The sequence below is a fragment of the Elephas maximus genome, chromosome 22 (genome assembly GCF_024166365.1).
Source record: "Elephas maximus indicus isolate mEleMax1 chromosome 22, mEleMax1 primary haplotype, whole genome shotgun sequence".
NCBI lineage: Eukaryota > Metazoa > Chordata > Mammalia > Proboscidea > Elephantidae > Elephas > Elephas maximus.
The window spans coordinates 56013677-56032320 of NC_064840.1; the positions used below are offsets into that span (position 1 = coordinate 56013677).

An 18644-nucleotide genomic window follows, 5' to 3' on the forward strand; every position below is an offset into this window, starting at 1 on the left:
TGAGTTGGAATCAACTTGATGGCAATGGGTTTGTTTTTCTGGTTTCGTATGTCTTAATAGGAGCTCTGCTGGCACAGCGGATTGTAAGTATTATCTACTCATTTTTGCTGCAATAGGTGAGGTTTTGGCAAACTTAACTACCCCATTCCATCTTCTCAGTATATTCATTTGGCTTTTTACTTGTATCTCTATTGGCCGCCTCTGTAATTTTAAAAAGCAAGCTGACAGCATTGTTTTTTGTCCCTTCAGTACAGCAGTATCTTTTGACTTTCTCTTTGTAAGAGGAGCACAGTGCCTCCCCCTGCTTCCCTTGAGCTCTCCACTTTTACCTCCCAACTTCTGTGATCTGAACTCTGTCAGAGTCAAGTTAGACAATATTTACATCGTTCTGTGCAACCATACTTAAGTGAATAAGGAAGACCAAAGAAGAACTGATGCCTTTGAATTACAGTGTTGGCGAAAAATATTGAATATACCATGAACTGGCAAAAGAACGAACAAATCTGTCTTAGAAGAAGTACAGCCAAAATACTCCTTAGAAGCAAGGTTGGCAAGACTTTGTCTCACATACTTTGGACTAGTTATCAGGCGGGACCAGTCCCTGGAGAAGAACATTATGCTTGGTAAAGTAGAGGGTCAGCGAGAAAAAAGAAGACCCTCAATGAGATGGACTGACAAGTGGCCGCAACAATAGGATCAAGCATAACAAGGATTGTGAGAATGGTGTAGGACTGGGCAGTGTTTCATCCTGTTATACCGAAGGCTGCTATGAGTAGGAACTGACTCAAGCACCTGGACAACAACAATGTGAAAAACAATAAACCACAATCCTATTTATTGCGGTAAGGTTTTTAAATATTACATTGTAGTGATGGTGAGCACAAAGACATTTTTGTTCCTGGTACTAATTTTTCTTTTTCAGGTTTTCTAATTGTTATTTTTTTCTTGCACAATTAAAAAAAAAAAAATCCCCAAATGTTTCTAAATTTTCCCATCAGGAATTCTATCGAGTTTAAAATTTTTTATTATGAAACACTAAGATACTAAAAGGTTATAAAGAGTAATACAGCTAGCATACACTTACCACCACCTAGCTTAAAATAAGTTACTAACATGGTTGAACCCAGTAATTCTTCACTGATTACATGTTCTTCTGCCTGCCAGAAATAGCCACCATCCCATAGTTATGATTTCTACATATAAACGTATCCGTACTAAAAACCACAGTTTCGCATTTAGAAACACACACACACACACACATGCCATTATACTACATGTCCTTCTATAAGTTGTTTTTTTTTTCATTCAACATTACTTTTGTGAAATTCATCCATGTTGATACATGAACCTCCAGTTCCTTGCTTTTCGCTATTTTATAAGAATATACAAAACCCATCCAAATTTTATTCTGAGCTATTACAATGTTACTATGGACATGCCTCTTAAAAACCTGCAGGAGTTTCTCCAGGTGTACGTCCATGACTGGATATACGGAGACATGGGTGTAACCACCTTCAACTTCACTAAGTGTTGCAGACTATTTTCCAAAGTGGTCGTTTCCACTGATACCCAAATACACAGAGTATAAGAGTGCTCCTTGTTCTACATCCTTGTCAACATTTGATATTATCATTCTTTCAAATTTTGGCCAATGTGACTTACGTGAAATATTTCATGGTACAGTTTACTTAAACATCCTTGATTACTGGTGAGGTTGAGAATCTTCATTTTTTCATCATCTGATTTTCCTTTCCTGTGAATGGCCTGTTCATATTTTCTGTCTTTCTATTGGGCTGTCTTCATTTAATTTAAGATTTACTTATAAATTATAGATATTAAGAAGCTCTGGAGGAGCCTTGGTGGCACAGAGGTTAGGCACTTGGCTGCTAACCAAAAGGTGGGCAGTTTGAACCCACAGCCACTCCACGGGAGAAAGATGTGGCAGTATGCTTCCATAAAAATTACAGCCTTGGAAACCCCATGGGGCAGTTTTACTCTGTACTACAGGGTCACTGTGAGTTGAAACCAACTCCATTGCAACAGGCTAAGGGGCCCTGGTGGCACAATAGTAAGTGCTTGGTTTATAACCGAAAGGTCAGCGGTTCGAATCCAGCAGCCAACTCCTTGGGAGAAAAGACCTGGCATTCAGCTCCTGTAAAGACTGCCGCCTATGAAAATCTATGGGGCAGTTCTACTGTTTCCTACAGGGTCACTATGAGTCAAAATTGACTTGATGGCACACAACAATAACAAAAATCTTTTATTAGTAATATGCTACAAGTATCTTCTCCCAATCTGTAGAATGATTTTTTTTTTTAAAGAGCCTTCTGATGCCAGAAGTCTTTACTTTTAATGTAATCATATGCATCAATATTTTACTGTTTATGTTTTTACAAATCTCAAGAAATCAATCCCTAACCAAAGGTCACAAAGATACTGTTCCATGTTTTCTTCCAAACATTTTAGAGTTTTTTAAATTGAATTTTAGATGAAGGTTTACAGAACAAACTAGATTCTCATCCAACAGTACACACATTGTTGTATGACATTGGTTAACAACCCCACGACATGTCAACACTCTCCCTTCTCAACCCTGGGTTCCCTATTACCGGCTGTCTTGTTCCCTCCTACCTTCCAGTCCCTGCCCCAGGGCTGGTGTGCCCCTTTAGTCTTGTTTTGTTCCATGGGACTGTTCAATCTCTGGCTGAAGGGTGAACCTCAGGAGGGGCCTCATTACTGAGCTGAAAGGGTGTCTGGCGTCCATTCTCTCAGGGTTTTTCCAGTCTCTGACAGGCCAGCAAGTCTGGTCTTTCTTTTTGAGTTACAATTTTGTTCTATATTTTTCTCCAGCTCTGTCTGGGACCCTCTATTGTGATCCCAGTCAGAGCAGTCCGTGGTAGTAGCCAGGCACCATCTGGTTTTACTGGACTCAGTCTGGAGGCCGTGGTAGATGTAGTCCACTAGTCCTTTGGGCTAATCTCTCCCTTGTGTCTTTAGTTTTCTTCATCCTTCCTTGCTCCCGAAGGGGTGAAACCAGAGGAGTATCCTAGATGGCTGCTCACAGGCTTTTAAGACCCCAGACGCTACTCACCAAAGTAGAATGTAGAACATAATCTTTATAAACTCTGTATGCCAACAGCTAGAGGTTGCCTGAGACTATGTTCCCCACAGCTCTCAGCCCAGCAATTCTGTCCCTCAGCTACCATGGACTTGCTTTGTACAGGTTGTGCTGGCTTCCCCAGTATTGTGTACTGTCTTACCCTTCACCAAAGTTACCACTTATCTATTGCCTATTGTTTTTCCATCCCCACCCCTCTCCTCCTTCGTAGTCATCAAATAGTTTCTTTTTGTATGTAAACATTTTCATAAGTTTTTACAGTAGTGGTCTCGTACAATATTTGTCCTTTTGTGATTGACTTATTTCACTAATTTCGCTCAGCATAACGTCCTCCAGATGCATCCATGTTATGAGATGCTTCACAGATTCATTGTGGTTCTTTAGCGATGCGTAATACTCCACTGTGTGCACGCACCACAGTTTATCCACTCCTCTGTTGATGGGCATCTAGGTTGTTTCCATCTTTTTGCTATTGTGAATAATGTTGCAATGAACATGGGTATACATATATCTATTCGTGTGATGACTCTTCTCTAGGATATATTTCTAGGAATGGGATTGCTGGATCAAATGGTTTTTCTATTTCTAGCTTTCTAAGGAAGCGTCACATCATTTTCCAAAAAGGTTGTATCATTTTGCATTCCCACCAGCAGTGCATAAGAGTTCCGATCTCCCTGCAGCCTCTCCAACGTTTTTTTCTGTTTTACTGATTTGTGCCAGTAATGCTGAGGTGAGATGGTATATCATTGTGGTTTTGATTTGTATTTCTCTGACGGCTAGAGATTGTGAGCATCCTCCTCCTGTGTCTCTTAGCTGCTTGAATGTCTTCTTTGGTGAAGTGTCTGTTCATTTCCTTTACCCATTTTTTAATTGGATTATTTGTATTTTTGTTGTGGAGGTGGTGGACTTTCTTGTAGATTTTAGAGATTAGACCTTTGTCTGATTTGTAATAGCCAATTTTTTTTTCCCCAGTCTGTAGGTTCTCCTTTTACTCTTTTGGTGAAGTCTTTTCACGAGCATAGGTGTTTAATTTTTAGAAGACCCCAGTTATCTAGCTTATCCTCTGGAGCTTGTGTGTTGTCGGTTGTGATTCATATCCTAACGCTGTGTATTAGGGCCTCTAGTGTTGATCCTATTTTTTCTTCTAGGAACTTCGTGGTTTTTGGTTTTATATTTAGGTCTTTGATCCACTTCGAGTTAGTTTTTGTATATGGTGTGAGGTATGGGTCCTGTTTCTTTTATTTGCAGATGGAAATCGAGTTTTGGCAGCACCGTTTGCTAAAAAGACTGTCTTTTCCCCATTTGATGGACTTTGGGCCCTTGTCAAATATCAGCTGACCATTGGTGGAAGGATTTACATCTGGGTTTTCAATTCTGTTTCGCTGGTCAATGTATCTGTTGTTGTACCAGTACCAGGCTGTTCTAACTACCATAGATGTATAGTAGGTTCTGAGGTCAGGTAGTGTGAGTCCTCATACTTTATTCTTCTTCAGTATAGTGCTTTACTTACCTGGGACTTCTTCCCTTTCCATATAAAGTTAATGATAAGTTTTTCCATCTCTTTAAAGAATGTTGTTGGTATTTGGATTGGGATTGCACTGTATTTGTAAATTGCTTTGGGTAGAATTGTCATTTTCACAATGTTGAGTCTACCTATCCATGAATATGGTATGTTTTTCCATTAACATAGATCTCTTTTGGTTTCTTGCAGTAGTGTTTTGCAGTTTTCTTTGTATAGGTCTTTTACATCCCTAGTTAGATTTATTCCCAAGTATTTATTTTATTTTTTTAGGGGGTATTATAAATGGTATTGTTTTCCTGATTTCCTTTTAATTATTCTCTTTATTGGTATATATGAATCCTACTGATTTTTGTATGTTTATCTTGTATCCTGCAACTCTGCTGAATGTTTCTATTAGTTCCAGTAGCTTTCTTATGAAGTCTTTTGGATTTTCTTAGTATCACATCATTTGCAAATAGGAACAGTTTAACTTCTTCATTACTGATTTGCATGCCTTTTATTTCCGTTTCTTGCCTTACTGCTCTAGCCAAGACTTCCAACACAATGTTAAATAGGAGTGGTGATAAAGGGCATCCTTGCCTTGTTTCTGTTCTCAAGGGGAATGTTTTCAGCACCTCTCCATTGAGAATGATGTTGGCTGTTGGTTTTGCATAGATGCCCCTTATTATGTTGAGAAATTTCCCTTCTATATCTATGTTATTGAGAGTTTTTATCAGGAATGGGTGTTGGGCTTTGTTGAATGCCTTTTTCTGCATCGTTTAAGATGATCATGTGATTCTTTTATTTATGTGGTGGATGACATTCATTGATTTTCTCATGTTGAACCATCCTTGCGTACCTGGTATGAATCCTACTTGGTCGTGGTGTATTATTTTTTTGATATGATGCTGAATTCTATCGGCTAGAATTTTTGCATCTATACTCATGAGAGATATTGTTCTGTAATTTCCTTTTTCTGTGCTGTCTTTGCCTGGTTTTGGTATCAGTGTTATACTGACTTTACAGAATGAATTTGGAAGTATCGTCTCCTTTTCTATGTTCTAAAATAGTTTAAGCAGTACTGGTGTAAGCTGTTCTCTGAATGTTTGGTAGAATTCTCCAGTGAAGCCATCTGGGTCAGGGCTATTTTTTGTTGGTTTTTTTTTTTTTTTTTTACCTTGTCAATCTCTTCTCTCGTTATGGGTCTGTTCAGATTTTCTGCATCATTTTATGTTAGTTTGGGTAGGTCATGTGTCTCTGAAAATTTGTCCATTTCCTCTGTGTTTTCAAATTTGTTGGAGTATAGTTTTTCATAATATTGTTATGATCCTTTATATTTCAGTTGGGTCTGTTGTAATGTCTCCCATTTCATTTCTTATTTGGGTTATTTGTGTTCTCTCCTGTTTTTCTGTTGTCATTTTGGCCAGTGGTTTGTCGAATTTGTTGATCCTTTCAAAGAACCAACTTTTGGTTTTGTTGATTCTTTGTATTGTTTTTCTATTCTCTATTTCATTTATTTCTCCTCTGATCTTTTATTTCCTTTCTTCTGGTGGCTGTGGGCTTCTTTTGCTGTTCTCTTTGTTCAAGTTGTATAACTAAAGTTTTGATTCTGTCCCTTTCTTCTTTTTTTATGTGTGCATCTAGTGCTGTAATTTGACCTCTCAGCACTGCCTTTGCTGTGTCCCAAAGATTTTGGTATGATGTGTTTTCATTCTCATTTGATTCTAGGAGCTTTTTGATTCCATCTTTGATTTCTTCTATTACCCAGTGGTTTTTTAAAAAAAGTGGTTTTTAAGCAGGGTGTTATTCAGTTTCCATGTAACTGGTATTTTTCCTTACTCTTCCTGTTGTTAATTTCTACTTTGATGGCACTGTGGTCAGAGAAGATACTCTGTATTATCTCAATGTTTTGGATTTTGTTGAGGGTTGCTCTGTGGCCTAAGATGTGGTCTATTCTGGAGAATTTTCCATGTGTGTTGGAAAAGACTGTGTACTTTGCAGCTGTTGGGTGGAGTGTTCTGTATACGTCTATGAGATCAAGTTGGCTGACTGTACTCTTTAGCTCTTCTGTATCTTTGTTCAGTTTCTTTCTAGATGTTCTGTCCTTTACTGAGAGTGGTGTGTTGAAAAAAAAAAAAGAAGTCTCCTACTATTACTGTGGAACTGTCAATTTCTGTTTTCAGTGCTGTTAGAGTTTGTTTTCTGTATTTTGGAGCCCTTTCACTGGGTGTGTAGATGTTTATTATGGTTAAGTCTTCATGATGGATCATCCCTTTAATCATTATATAGTCCCTTCTTTGTCTTTTATGGTGGATTTTGTTTTAAAGTCTATTTTATCTGAGATTAGTATTGCCACTCCTGCTCTTATCCAGTAGTTATTTGCTTATTTTTTTCCCATCCTTTTGATTTTTAATAAATTTACATCTTTGTTTCTAAAATATATCTCTTGTAGACAGCATATTGATGGATCCTGTTTTTTTAAATCCATTCTGTCTCTCTGTGTCTCTTTATGGGTGCATTTAGGCCATTTACATTCAGCTTAATTATTGATAGGTGTGAGTTTACTGCTGTCATTTTGTAAGTTTTTTTGTGTGTGTGCTGCTAGCATTCTCTGTGTTCCTCTTACTTTCCTGTTCTGAGTTTCTTTTGTTTGTGGATTTCTTTTGTTTTTGTAGATTTTGTTTTTATTGGGACTTTATGTTTTTCTTGTATATTTTGATGAGTACATTTGTTAACTTTCTTTGTGGTCACCTTAAAATTTACCCTTATCTTCCTACATTTGAACCAGTCTATTATTACTTGGTATCGCCTTGCCTTCCTCTCCATTAGAAAGTTCTATACCTGCACCATTTATTCCCTCTTTTATTGTTCTGATGTTGCTGTCACTTACAGATTAATCTCTCTGGTTCCCTGTGCAATTGTTTTGGTTTTGAACAATCCTTGGGAGTTCATTTCGTAGGTTGGTATCTGGCTAGTACAATCTTATGTCCTAGATTCAGGCTGTGGTCTGATGTTGTTTGTTCTCAGACCAAAGGTCTCCCTCCCTTTCATAATTTTTATAAGTTTGGTTTGGTTTTTACATATTCCCTTAATTTCTGTTTATCTGGAAATGTCCTCATTTCACCATCATATTTGAACAAAAGTTTTGCGGGGTATATTATTCTTGGTTGGCAATTTTTTTCTTTCAAGGTTTTACATATGCCATCCTACTGCATGGTTTCTGCCGAATAATCAGAGCTTAGTCTCATTGTTTCTCCTCTGTATGTGACTTTTTGTTTTTCTTGAGCTGCTTGCAGGATTTTTTCTTTGTCGTTGGTTTTAGCAAGTGTGGTTATGCTATGCCTTGGTGCTTTTCTTTTGGGGTCTATCCTACATGGAGCTTCTTGGATGGTCAGCTTTTCATCATTCATGATACTAGGGAAGTTTCTGTCAGCAATTCTTCAATGATCTTCTCTGTGTTTTTCGTTTTCTCTCCCTGTTCTGGAACTTTGATCACTCACAAATTTTTGCTTTTGATCGTATCCACACATAATTCTCAGGGTTTCTTAATTTTTCTTTGTTCTTTTTTTCTGATTTTTCCTCAGAGTTGTATCCAAGTGTTTGTCTTCAATTTCACTGATTCTGTCTTCCATCATTTCAAACTTGCTCCTCAGCCCTTCTATGACATTTCCGAAATCTTGTTGTTTATCTTTTGGATTGCTAATTGTTGTTTTTGAATGATTTCTAGTTGTGAGTTTATTTTGGCACTTTGTTCCTGTATTATTTTCCTGAATTGTTTCAGTTTTTTGTCAATATTTTCCATGAATTTGTCTGCCTTTTCCATAAATTTGTCTATTTTTCCCTCATTTTTGTCTTTTTGCTTCAATTCTTGGATTGCTCTGAATATTAGAGATTTGAATTCCCTGTCAGGTAGTTCTAGTGCTTTTTCTTCTACCAGAAAGTCATCTGCTATTTTTTTTTTTAGATGCCTACTGGAGCCATACTTCCTGTTTTTTAATATGTTTTAATATTGTCTGCTGTCTTTGGGACATTCAGTAGTTATTTTCCTCATTTCTTGATTGTAGACTTGTTTGTTTCATCCTGCTTGTTTCATTTCGTTATGTCTGAGCAGGCAGGCTGTGCGTTCTTTGTTGTTAGCTCAATTGTAGTCACAGTACTTTGCACCTGCTTGTCCAGTGGGCATGGCCAGTCATTCACCTATGGTGCAGCAGGGCAGATCCTGCTGAAAGGGAGGAGCTGGATGGGTTATTTGTGGTACATACTGGGGCCAACAGGGAGGGCCAGGAATCAGTGCTGGGCAGGTTCCAGTAGGCTGTGCCTGTGCTTCTTGGGGGTGTGATGCTCAGTGCATGGTGCAGGTAGGCAAGAAAGAGGGGGGATGTTGCGATGTGTGGAGCTAATGGCGATATGGGAAAGAGAACAGGAGAAACAGGAGCCAAAAACAAAGAAGGAAAAAAGTAAAGGAAAAAAAAAAATACTAAGGGACCTTGCTGTCAGAGTGAATAAATGAGAAACCAAAAAATGGAGAAAAGTAAAAAAAGAAAAAGGGAAAAAGAAAGAAAAAATAACTAGATAAAAATTTAAAAAAAGAGAAAAGACAAACCCCCAGTAGTCCCAGAGTCCCACCGGGCGTGGGGGCTGTTAAGACTGGGGACATTGCTCTCAGGCTGTGCAGTACACCCTGGCTGTATGTCACACAGCACCAGGTATTTCAGGAGACAGGAAAAGAAATGTAGAGAGACAAGAACTGAGAAATGGAGAAAGACAGAAGGGGAAAGAGAGAGAAAAAAGAAAGAGAAAAAAAATAAACGCCCCCAGGGATCCTACCTACACGGCTGCGCAGATTGAGGGAGTGTCTCCTAAGCCGTGTAGCACATCCCGGCTAGAAGGGGCTCCCAAGAGGCAAAAAGAAAAACAAAGCAAAACAAAACAGAACAAAGCAAAACAAGGGGGGAAAAAAGCCCCAGGGCTCCCACTGGCATGGTCTCCTTGGCCAGCGGAGTGGTTCCGCAGTTGAGCGTGACTTCACAGCCCTTCAAGAAGAAGCAAAGATGGCACACAGAGTCAGGTGTTCCAGAGAAAGGAGGGGTAGGTGGTAGGAGGCACAGAAGAAACCAAAAGAGACGGAAAAAACCAATACCAGCTTAGGGGCCCAGCCAGTGTGGGCAGGGCGAATCCAAGCAGCCTGAGGCCAAAGCAGTTGCCAAGAGACTGTAGTTGGTGGGAAGCAGAGGAGGTGGGCGGGGGTGGGGGAAGCGGGGTAGTAAGGGCGGGTTAGGAAAGCGTATATCGCTCATTACCAGGTGGTCTGTCTCCTGCTAGGAACTTTGGGAAGCTGCTTTCTCATACTCCCTGTCTGGTGATCTCCGACGTGGGTGGGACAAATCCAAATGGCACAGATACCACACTTCCCAGCTGGCAGAGCCACTGCAGCCAGGAAGCTCTGAGATAGGGCAGCAGGGAGAGAATGGGGGGTGGGAAAGCGTGTATCGCTGGTTACTGGGTGCTCTGTCTCCTGTTGGGAATTCTGCGAAGCTGCTTTCCTGTGCTCCCTGTCTTCTAATCTGCGTTAGCTGATGGGGCCTCCGGCACGTATCTCTCTTTGCTCTCTGTCCTCTGTCAGTTTCTTATTCCATTTGGTGCTTGGCTGAGTTCTTTATCTCTTCATTTGACACTTCAGGTTCCAGGAATGATGTTTGTCTTACTTAGTTTTTTGGGTCTTTGCTGTGGAGGGACGGCGTGGTGCTTCTGTCTGTGGCGCCATGTTGGCCAGAAGTCCCCAAACATTTGAGTTTTGCTTCTCAAATGTTTACCTTTGATATACCTGAAACTGATTTTTGTGTTAGGACTCAGGTGGAGAACACACACACACACACACACACACACAAACCCTCACCACCATTTACTGAAGCATTTTTGTTGTAATTATTTGCATTACTTCCTATGTCATATTATAAAGTTTAATAAACACCGGCGACTGCTGCTTCTGTGCCATCTCTTCCATTCTCCTGTCCTATCTATTTGTGTCTTGTTATCTGGGAGAATGTTAGCATGACCCTAATTGCACCTCTTCAGCTCAGTAGGGAACATTTCATTTTATGTGAAGCCTTGGCTTATAGTATATGTACTTAAAAATCTGTACTGTGAATTCTAAATTGTAATCACTCTGTACATAACACTTACACCTAACATGTAAGTTCCTTGGAAAAAGAGGTTATGTTTAATTAAATCTTTGCACACAGGGAGTCTTAGGTACTTGAGGAGTGCTTAATCCACGTAGAAAAAATATTCATTACTTGGACCTCTGCTTATGTAGGCTGTGGTAATAAAAAATAAACAGTCACTTTATTTCTTGCCACATTGCTACCATTCAAATACAAATACAGCAGTATATATGTCCTGCCTCTTGCATACCATACCAATCAAAACGGCAGGTCATGATCTCAAATGACTCTGGGGCCAGACAAGTAACAATTATGCGTGAGGGGGCCTGGCATGAGATGATAGGGAACGGTGGAAACTAGGGTCAACTAGAAAATGAGTAACCAAATTCATGCAAATTTAGTTTTTCAAAACCCTTGTGATGGCTATGTAAAAGAAACGCTAGCATCCCATTGCTCCTAAATTGAGATATCTTCTCATCTAAATACATGTTACACAGTGGTAGAATGCCCAAGGCCACCAAAAAAAAAGAACGTAAGGGTTCCCTAACCATATTTTCTCGCGGGCAGTGCTTTTCACAACGGGCTACAATGAGTTCACTATAATTAGATTTTAATCCCACCAGATGTACTGTTATACTACAACTTGGCTAAAATGCTTAAGATCAGTTTCCTCATCTGTAAAATGGGGATGACAATAATCATACACACATACTTCACAGGGTGAAGTTCAATGACTGAAGGCACAAAAACACTAAAGATGAAAACTTCATATACAGAGATCATTTAATGGCCACCAATATTACTATCATTTAGAACATTCATATTCTGAGTAGATTATTTCTAGTCATTGCCTTGATTTCCACAAGTGTTTTACATAGGCCTGATAAAACTATATTGATTTTGTTTTTCATTCTACCTGACAAAATCCAACAAGATATATTCTGTTTTCCATATTTGACATTTTAAAGGTTTTCCTTAATGTCAGATTTAATGGGTCTGGTAAACATGTATACTTCTATGGGAGATACAACATTTGCTTTTGCTTTTAGTCATGATTTGTCTCTTAGAGGTAGAATTTCTGAGCTAGGAATGTCTTCAAAAGGCAAAGCAAGCAAGCAAGCAAGCCTCCAAGGTCTACTAAAACGTTTATGTGAACAATTAGGGATGCAATCTGATAAACTGAAACCTTGGAGTTAATTAAAAACCATGAAAGATGCCAAAGTTTTAGTCAGACGAGTGGTCCCTTAGATAAGCTAATCAGGGCTTTATGAAAAAAGAATCTCTCCACAGAGCTGTGATCCAAATCTTCATTTATGATTAGTAATTTTTAGTAATACCTGTCACCAGAGCACCTGGCTCTGTTTACACGTATGTACAAATGCAGTATAGCTCTAGCTATAGTGAATATGACAAATCCAAATAAATCTCTACGGACTTAGCAGGGTAAATATGAAACATGTGCTTCTCCAATATTATTTGGAATTACTACATAAAAAGTAAAGTTCCTATTCCAGGACAGCACCACTGCTTTTGATTTCTTTTTAAGGTACCAGAAATGAAAAGTAACATATTATACACAATGCTAAACATGAGTACTGAATATAAAACCATCTTAAAATTAGGTTATAGTGGCTACTTCTCCAAAGAGAAAGGCAGAAGGAAGCATTTAGATAGGGTTCAGGGACTCCAGTGCATTTTCGAGAAGCTGTAGCACCCTGAAACTTAGACAAACCAGTTAAATTCAGATATGACTGAATGCCCAAAAAATGGGGGGCGGGGGGAAGAGAATTAGAGGGAAAGAAAACAAACCTCTTTCTGGATCTGCAAATGGATACCTAAACAGTTAGCTTGTACTCAAATGTTCAACGTTTCTTATTATGTTTATAGTTCAGTAAGTCTTCAGGTGTGAGGCAATTAGAGAGAATGTGCTTAACAAAAGACACTGACTGGCATTTGGTTAGGTTCTGTTTACTCCGGGATGGATCAGTTGCTTTTTTGTTGTTGTTAAATGTCTCCATTGCTTAAACCTGTGGTTCCCAATCTTAGAAGCAGCTGCGGAGATTTAAAAAATGCCCACACCCAGGCTACACCCCATACCAACTAAATCAGAATTTCTGAGGATGGGATGCAGGCATTGGTGGTTTTTAAATCTCCCCAGGTGATTTTCTTTTTTTTTTTTTTTGCAGCACAAACCATATGGCTTGCAAAGCATAAAATAATGTACTATCTGGCCCCTTACAAAATAAATAAATAAATAAATCTGGCTTCTGGTCTAGGCTATCTTCAGATTATGCTGTAATGGAAAGAAGAGAGTTACTAGAGTCCTGTGGCATCGTCACTTTTCCTGTGAACTCATATCACTATCATGAAAACCAGAGAGATAATAATCTTAGATAATCGCTCTCTGACCCTAGTTTTCTTCCAGTCCTCTCATTTCTTTACATTTACTCAGCCTACTCTTATTTATTTTTTTATTATTGTACTCCAGATGAAGGTTTACAGAACAAACTAGCTTCAAGAAGAAAACCTTTTTGATCTTAGATTAGGCAAAAATTTCCCACATAAGGGGAAAAAAAAAAGCAAGGGCCATAAAGAAAAATATTGATACATTGGCCTATATCATAACTAAAAACATTTTCCTTTGACACAAACTACTAATACAAAGGCAAGTCACACATTAGGAGAGACATTTGTAAATGTATATCTGATAGAAGACATAAAAGAATGTGCAAAGAATTCTTTCAATTCAATCACAAAAAGCTTTTTTTTTTTTTAAATGAGCGACAGTTTGAACAGGCACTTCACCAGAGATGAAGTGTCTATTCAAAGCACACACGGAAAGCTGTACATCATTAGTTCAGGGAAAATGCAAATTAAAACCACAGTGAGATACCCAGGTAAGACAGCTAATATCAAAAAAGACTGATAATACTAAACGATGGTAAGGACGTGGAGTAACCGACATTCTCATACATTGTTAGCAAGGACGCAAAATGGTACAGATACTTTGCAAAACAATTTGGAAGCTTCCTATAAAGTCAAACATATCATTAGCATACATCCAAGCAATCTCATTACTAGGGCGACTTCTGAAGGGACACGAAAACATACACCTAAACAAAACATATGTGAACGTCTATAGCAGCTTTATGTATAATAGCCAAAAATTGTAACCAACTCAAACGCCCACTTGCTGAACAGATAAACTATGGAATATCCAAACAAGAATACTATCCAGCAATAAAAACAACCAAATTGCTAATGCACACAGCAACACTGATGAATGTGCAAAGGAAAATACTAAGTGAAAAAAGCCAGGCACAAAACAGTACATATGATTCTATTTATTGAAATTCTAGAAAAGGCAAAAAGCATAGTGCCAGAACACAGATCAGTGGTTGCCATGGACTGGGATTGGAAGAAAGGGATTAATTACAAAAGATATTATGAAACTTTTTCAGGTAATGGAAATGTTATGTATCTTGATTGAAAGTGGTTATACAACCGTATACCTTTATCCACCAAATTTAAAATTGATGAATTTTAGTGTGTGTAAATATTATCAGAAAGTCATATGCTTTCTGTATTGGAAAAGTTAAATTATCTAAACACACTAAACCAATAAAAAAAAAAACAACAACCCATTGCTGTCGAATCAATTCCAACTCATAGTGACCCTACAGTGCAGAGCAGAACTGCCCCATAGTTTCCAAAGAGCAGCTGGTGGATTCGAACTGCTGACCTTTTGGTTAGCAGCTGTAGCACTTAACCAGTATACCACCAGGGTTTCCACCCACACTAAAGTGATCTGAAAACCATGAAATGCATAAGAAATCCTATAATTTGAAATGCATAGAAAATTGGGGTGGGATATTCAGGAAGAGCCTGATGAATTAAAGAAGGCTAAAAGCTCCCAAGAAGCTCCCTTAAAGGAGAGGTGAAAATGTGCTAAATGATAAAGCAATTGAGAGGAATGAAGCCTGGGGATTGGAGCCAAATTGGTCTGCCTTATCCCATTCATCTATTTTTTACCTCTATTCTGACGCAGTCGCAGAGACAGAGGCAAGTTCCTTTGGAATACAGGCAGAACTTCTTAAGTTGCTAAAAAGACAGAACACTCAGGATTTTTAAAATAATCCTAGCTAAACAGAAGTTCTCAAAGTAGTTAACTTTAAAGGAGTTATACTGGCAGGAAACCTTCTAGGCTGGTAAAAGGGGTCTGTGCTGTCTCAACTGCTAAGAAATCCTCAGGTTTTATACCTATACTCATAGCAGTGGGCTGCTAAAGAAGTGAAGCTTCCAGCAGGGGACTCCTCTGCAATGATTCTCAGAGGTGACTCAGGAAAACAACGGACAAAAATATCCCATGAGTAGGCAGAACCTCGGGACCTCAAATAAGTGAACGAAGCAAGTCAATCCAATGCTACAGGAGCGAAATCAATTAAGAGATGCTCAAGTGGGTTAACTTTACCGTCCTTGTCCAGTAGGATGTAGAACATATTTTGAATCAATGGCAGCTACTTTTGCTTCCTTTTTTTTTTTTTAAGCTGATCTTTTATGGCACTTTATATGCAGTATGCCAAGTATTTTTATATTTTTCATTTAAGCTATACATTGAAGCTACATTCACACCTGACTTAGGGGAACTGACATCACCAACGTAACTTAGTTTGGAGGTGGAAGCAGCAGCTAGACATGACATCTTGGAGAGAGATGAGTTTATTTTTGGCAGCAGAAGTAAAACCATATTATGTTCAGCAAAAGCATTTTTTGAACGAAATGTATAAAGGGTGTGTGTGTTTGCAGTAACAACAAGAGAGACGGATAGTTATCGTTTGTCTGTCCAGAACAACTCTGAGAACTGCATCTTATTCCTTTTTTAGGGGAATTTACTGCAACCAAGTGGGTTCTGTCAATCACAGTATTCCATCCCCCAGTCATACAACTGAGAGTCCTGCGCTAGGGTATACTAAACTTGAAGTTAGGGAAGAAGGAGAACCTCTCTGGCAGCAAAATTGAAAACATGATTTGTAGTGCTAATAAACATGCCTTCAGTCATTTAAAAGGTTCTTGTTTGAAAGGACAAAACTGACTTGCAAAATAATATAGAGACAGAAGCAAAGAGTATTCCGGCGGTAATTAATCCGCCGTTCTCAGGTGTGCCCTTTTTCCCCAAGCTAGTTTGACTTGCTATCACTTGCACCCACAAAAGTCTTGACACAATGCTGTTAGAAAATTATACGTTTAGTGCATAGGTTGCACAGAAAACATGGTGAGAGGACGTCTAAAGAACTTGGAAAGATTAAGAAACATGCTCACAGTCACGAGTGCCAAAGCCACTTCACTACAATGCTTCTCTTGACTATAATCTAAGTAAAATAGGTTAACACATTAAAAAAAATGTTCAGCCACACAAACAGCGGTATTGTCCACAGTACCACGGTGTGTCTGTAGGTGGGTGGGGACACCCTAGACATACAGCCTACTGATTCTGAGCACACATATCAGCTTTTCTTAGCCTGTCCCACTATATGAAATTGAAATTGTTATTTAATCCTTTGCAAAGATTATTCTACATATATTCTACTCCTTTCAAATGTCAAACACCACTGTCTCTCACAGATAATCATGTCTCACACTTCAGAGAAGTTCCAAGTTATCAGATGGGACTCCTTCAGTTTTCCAACACTAGCTATGCCATCTTCTCCTGTATCTCACCTCTCTATCTTCCTACAAAAGGCCAATACTTTCCCATGTGCTTTGGATCTGTTTCCCCCCACTCCCAACACTCTAGAATATTACACTATTTATTATTCTCTTTAGTACACCACTTACTAGCAATGTAAACTGCACAGAGACAGGAAGCTTGTCCATCTTATTCACTGTTCTACTTCTTGTTTCTAGCATATAAGTGTTGTTACGTGCCGTGTAGTTGGTTCCAACTCATAGAGACCCCATTTGACAGAGTAAAACTGCCCCACACAGTTTCCAAGGAGTGGCTGGTAGATTTGAACTGCTGATCTTTTGGTTAGCAGTGGAGCTCTTAACCACTATACCAGCAGGGCTCCTCTAGCACATAACAAAAAAATAGGAGCCCTATATTATTTTTGAATGAATAAATAAACGAAGAAAAGGCTGGTAACTAAAAGATGTCTTCCTTTTCTAAAATTCTGTAATCCTACTTGAGGAAGATCAGGTGCCACCATGGATTTATACTTCAGAGTTACAGGCAGAGGTGGATTAACCAGTAAGCAAGGTATGAATGGCTTACTGTGTGTACTTACTAATCTGTAGCAAACAATTTCACATGGGTTTCACCACATCTGTGAAATGGTGAAAAAGAGGTGAAATTATTCACTGCAGATTAGTAAAGATGCACAAATAAACCTGAGCATGTCTTGCTTACTGGGTAATCCTGCTCTGGTTAGAGACTTCGTCAAACTTTAGAATACTTCTCTAACTAAACATTTATCATTTCTCTTCATCCTTGACTCCACTTAAAATAAATTCACTTTAAATTTTGGGTCTAAAGATGAAATAAAACAGAAAATGACAAAAAAAAAAAAAAGATCCTTACTCTTCTTTCCATCCATGTCTGCGTGGATTTTCCGAGCCAAGAACCCGCTTTTATACACAGTAGCATTTGGGTCGTGAGGAATGTCCAAGAATGGATTGGTAGTACTCCCAATGCGACTGAGGGTCTTTGGGTGTGTTCCATTAGCCTTCTCGTCAGTACCTTCTGAGGGAGATTTTTTTTTTTCTTCATCGTCTCTAAAAAAGGGAGAAACCAAGAAATTGAGCCAAGTACCCACCACAATGTTATGAACAAAGTCATTTAGCATGACAAACTACCTTGTTTTCTAATGGTCTATTAGTATGGGCTCATACAGTGGGTTTTTGGCTATCAGTATGGCGAACCACCACGTTTACTAAATGTGCCAGGTATTGATTTTGATAACAATCTTAAAAGACTGGCATTAGTATCCTCTATTACAGGCAAAGACACCGATTCAGAGAGTTTAAATACATACCCAAGGTCACAGAGATAATAAATAATGGAAGAGATAATGAGGATATAACAACAAAATCTATCATATACTAAAGTCTCTGCTTTTCCTCCCACTGCAATGCCTTTATATTTGTCTTTTTTCAAACAAGTGGGAATTTTTAGGCAGTGAACATGATTTTGATTTTTGTTATTTCTGCAGGGCCTGGCACTGGGCAAGGCACACAGAAAATAAATAATTACAGATTGGTTCAATGAATGGAATTCGACTATATTTGCCAAACAGCCAGGTTAATCCCTAATGTCAGGATCCCAGGTAAAGCTCCCAATGGATTAGGATGATGGCGCCACAAGATGCTCTGGTATCTTATAGTTGCTATTTTCTATCGCCATAGAAGTGTGGGCAACCTATCAGGCACTGAGAAAGCCCCTACTTGTCCAGCTGCCTTTTCTTCAACCCCTGTTGTTTCAGGCAGGGCAAATCTAACTCAGGTCATAATGTACGGTTAATATGGAGGAGGCACAAAATGGATGGTCTCTTTTAGTTAATAAAGACAAACCTAACGTTAATAAGCTCCAATATATTGCTAGAAAGCGTAACACTATAATAAGAAGAGTGGTCTAGGCTCAGCTGTTTGATTATGGAACCTTTTAATTAGAACTTCAACCAAAATAACCACCATTAAAATATATTTCAAATAAGTCACAAAATTAACAATCATCAAAAATGTTTCTTTGGTCAGCAGAGAAAAGCAGCCTTTTTCTTCCGTAAGTACTTTGTAAGTAATTGCAAGATATATGACAATAACACTGGACTCTTAGACATCTGTTTTACTTTTAACTTTATTTTACAAT

The 18644-nt window shown here is 38.6% G+C and overlaps 1 protein-coding gene across 14 annotated transcripts in view; it reads right to left on the minus strand.

The window, feature by feature from the left end:
• The window catches only part of PSD3 (pleckstrin and Sec7 domain containing 3), a 739247-nt gene that overhangs the window by 85467 nt on the left and 635136 nt on the right, over nucleotides 1–18644 (minus strand). For all 14 annotated transcript variants that reach the window (XM_049866071.1, XM_049866067.1, XM_049866070.1 and 11 more), the window contains one exon: nucleotides 17361–17554. In XM_049866071.1, the coding sequence (XP_049722028.1) occupies nucleotides 17361–17554 (194 nt within the window). The remainder of the gene's footprint in view (nucleotides 1–17360; nucleotides 17555–18644) is intronic.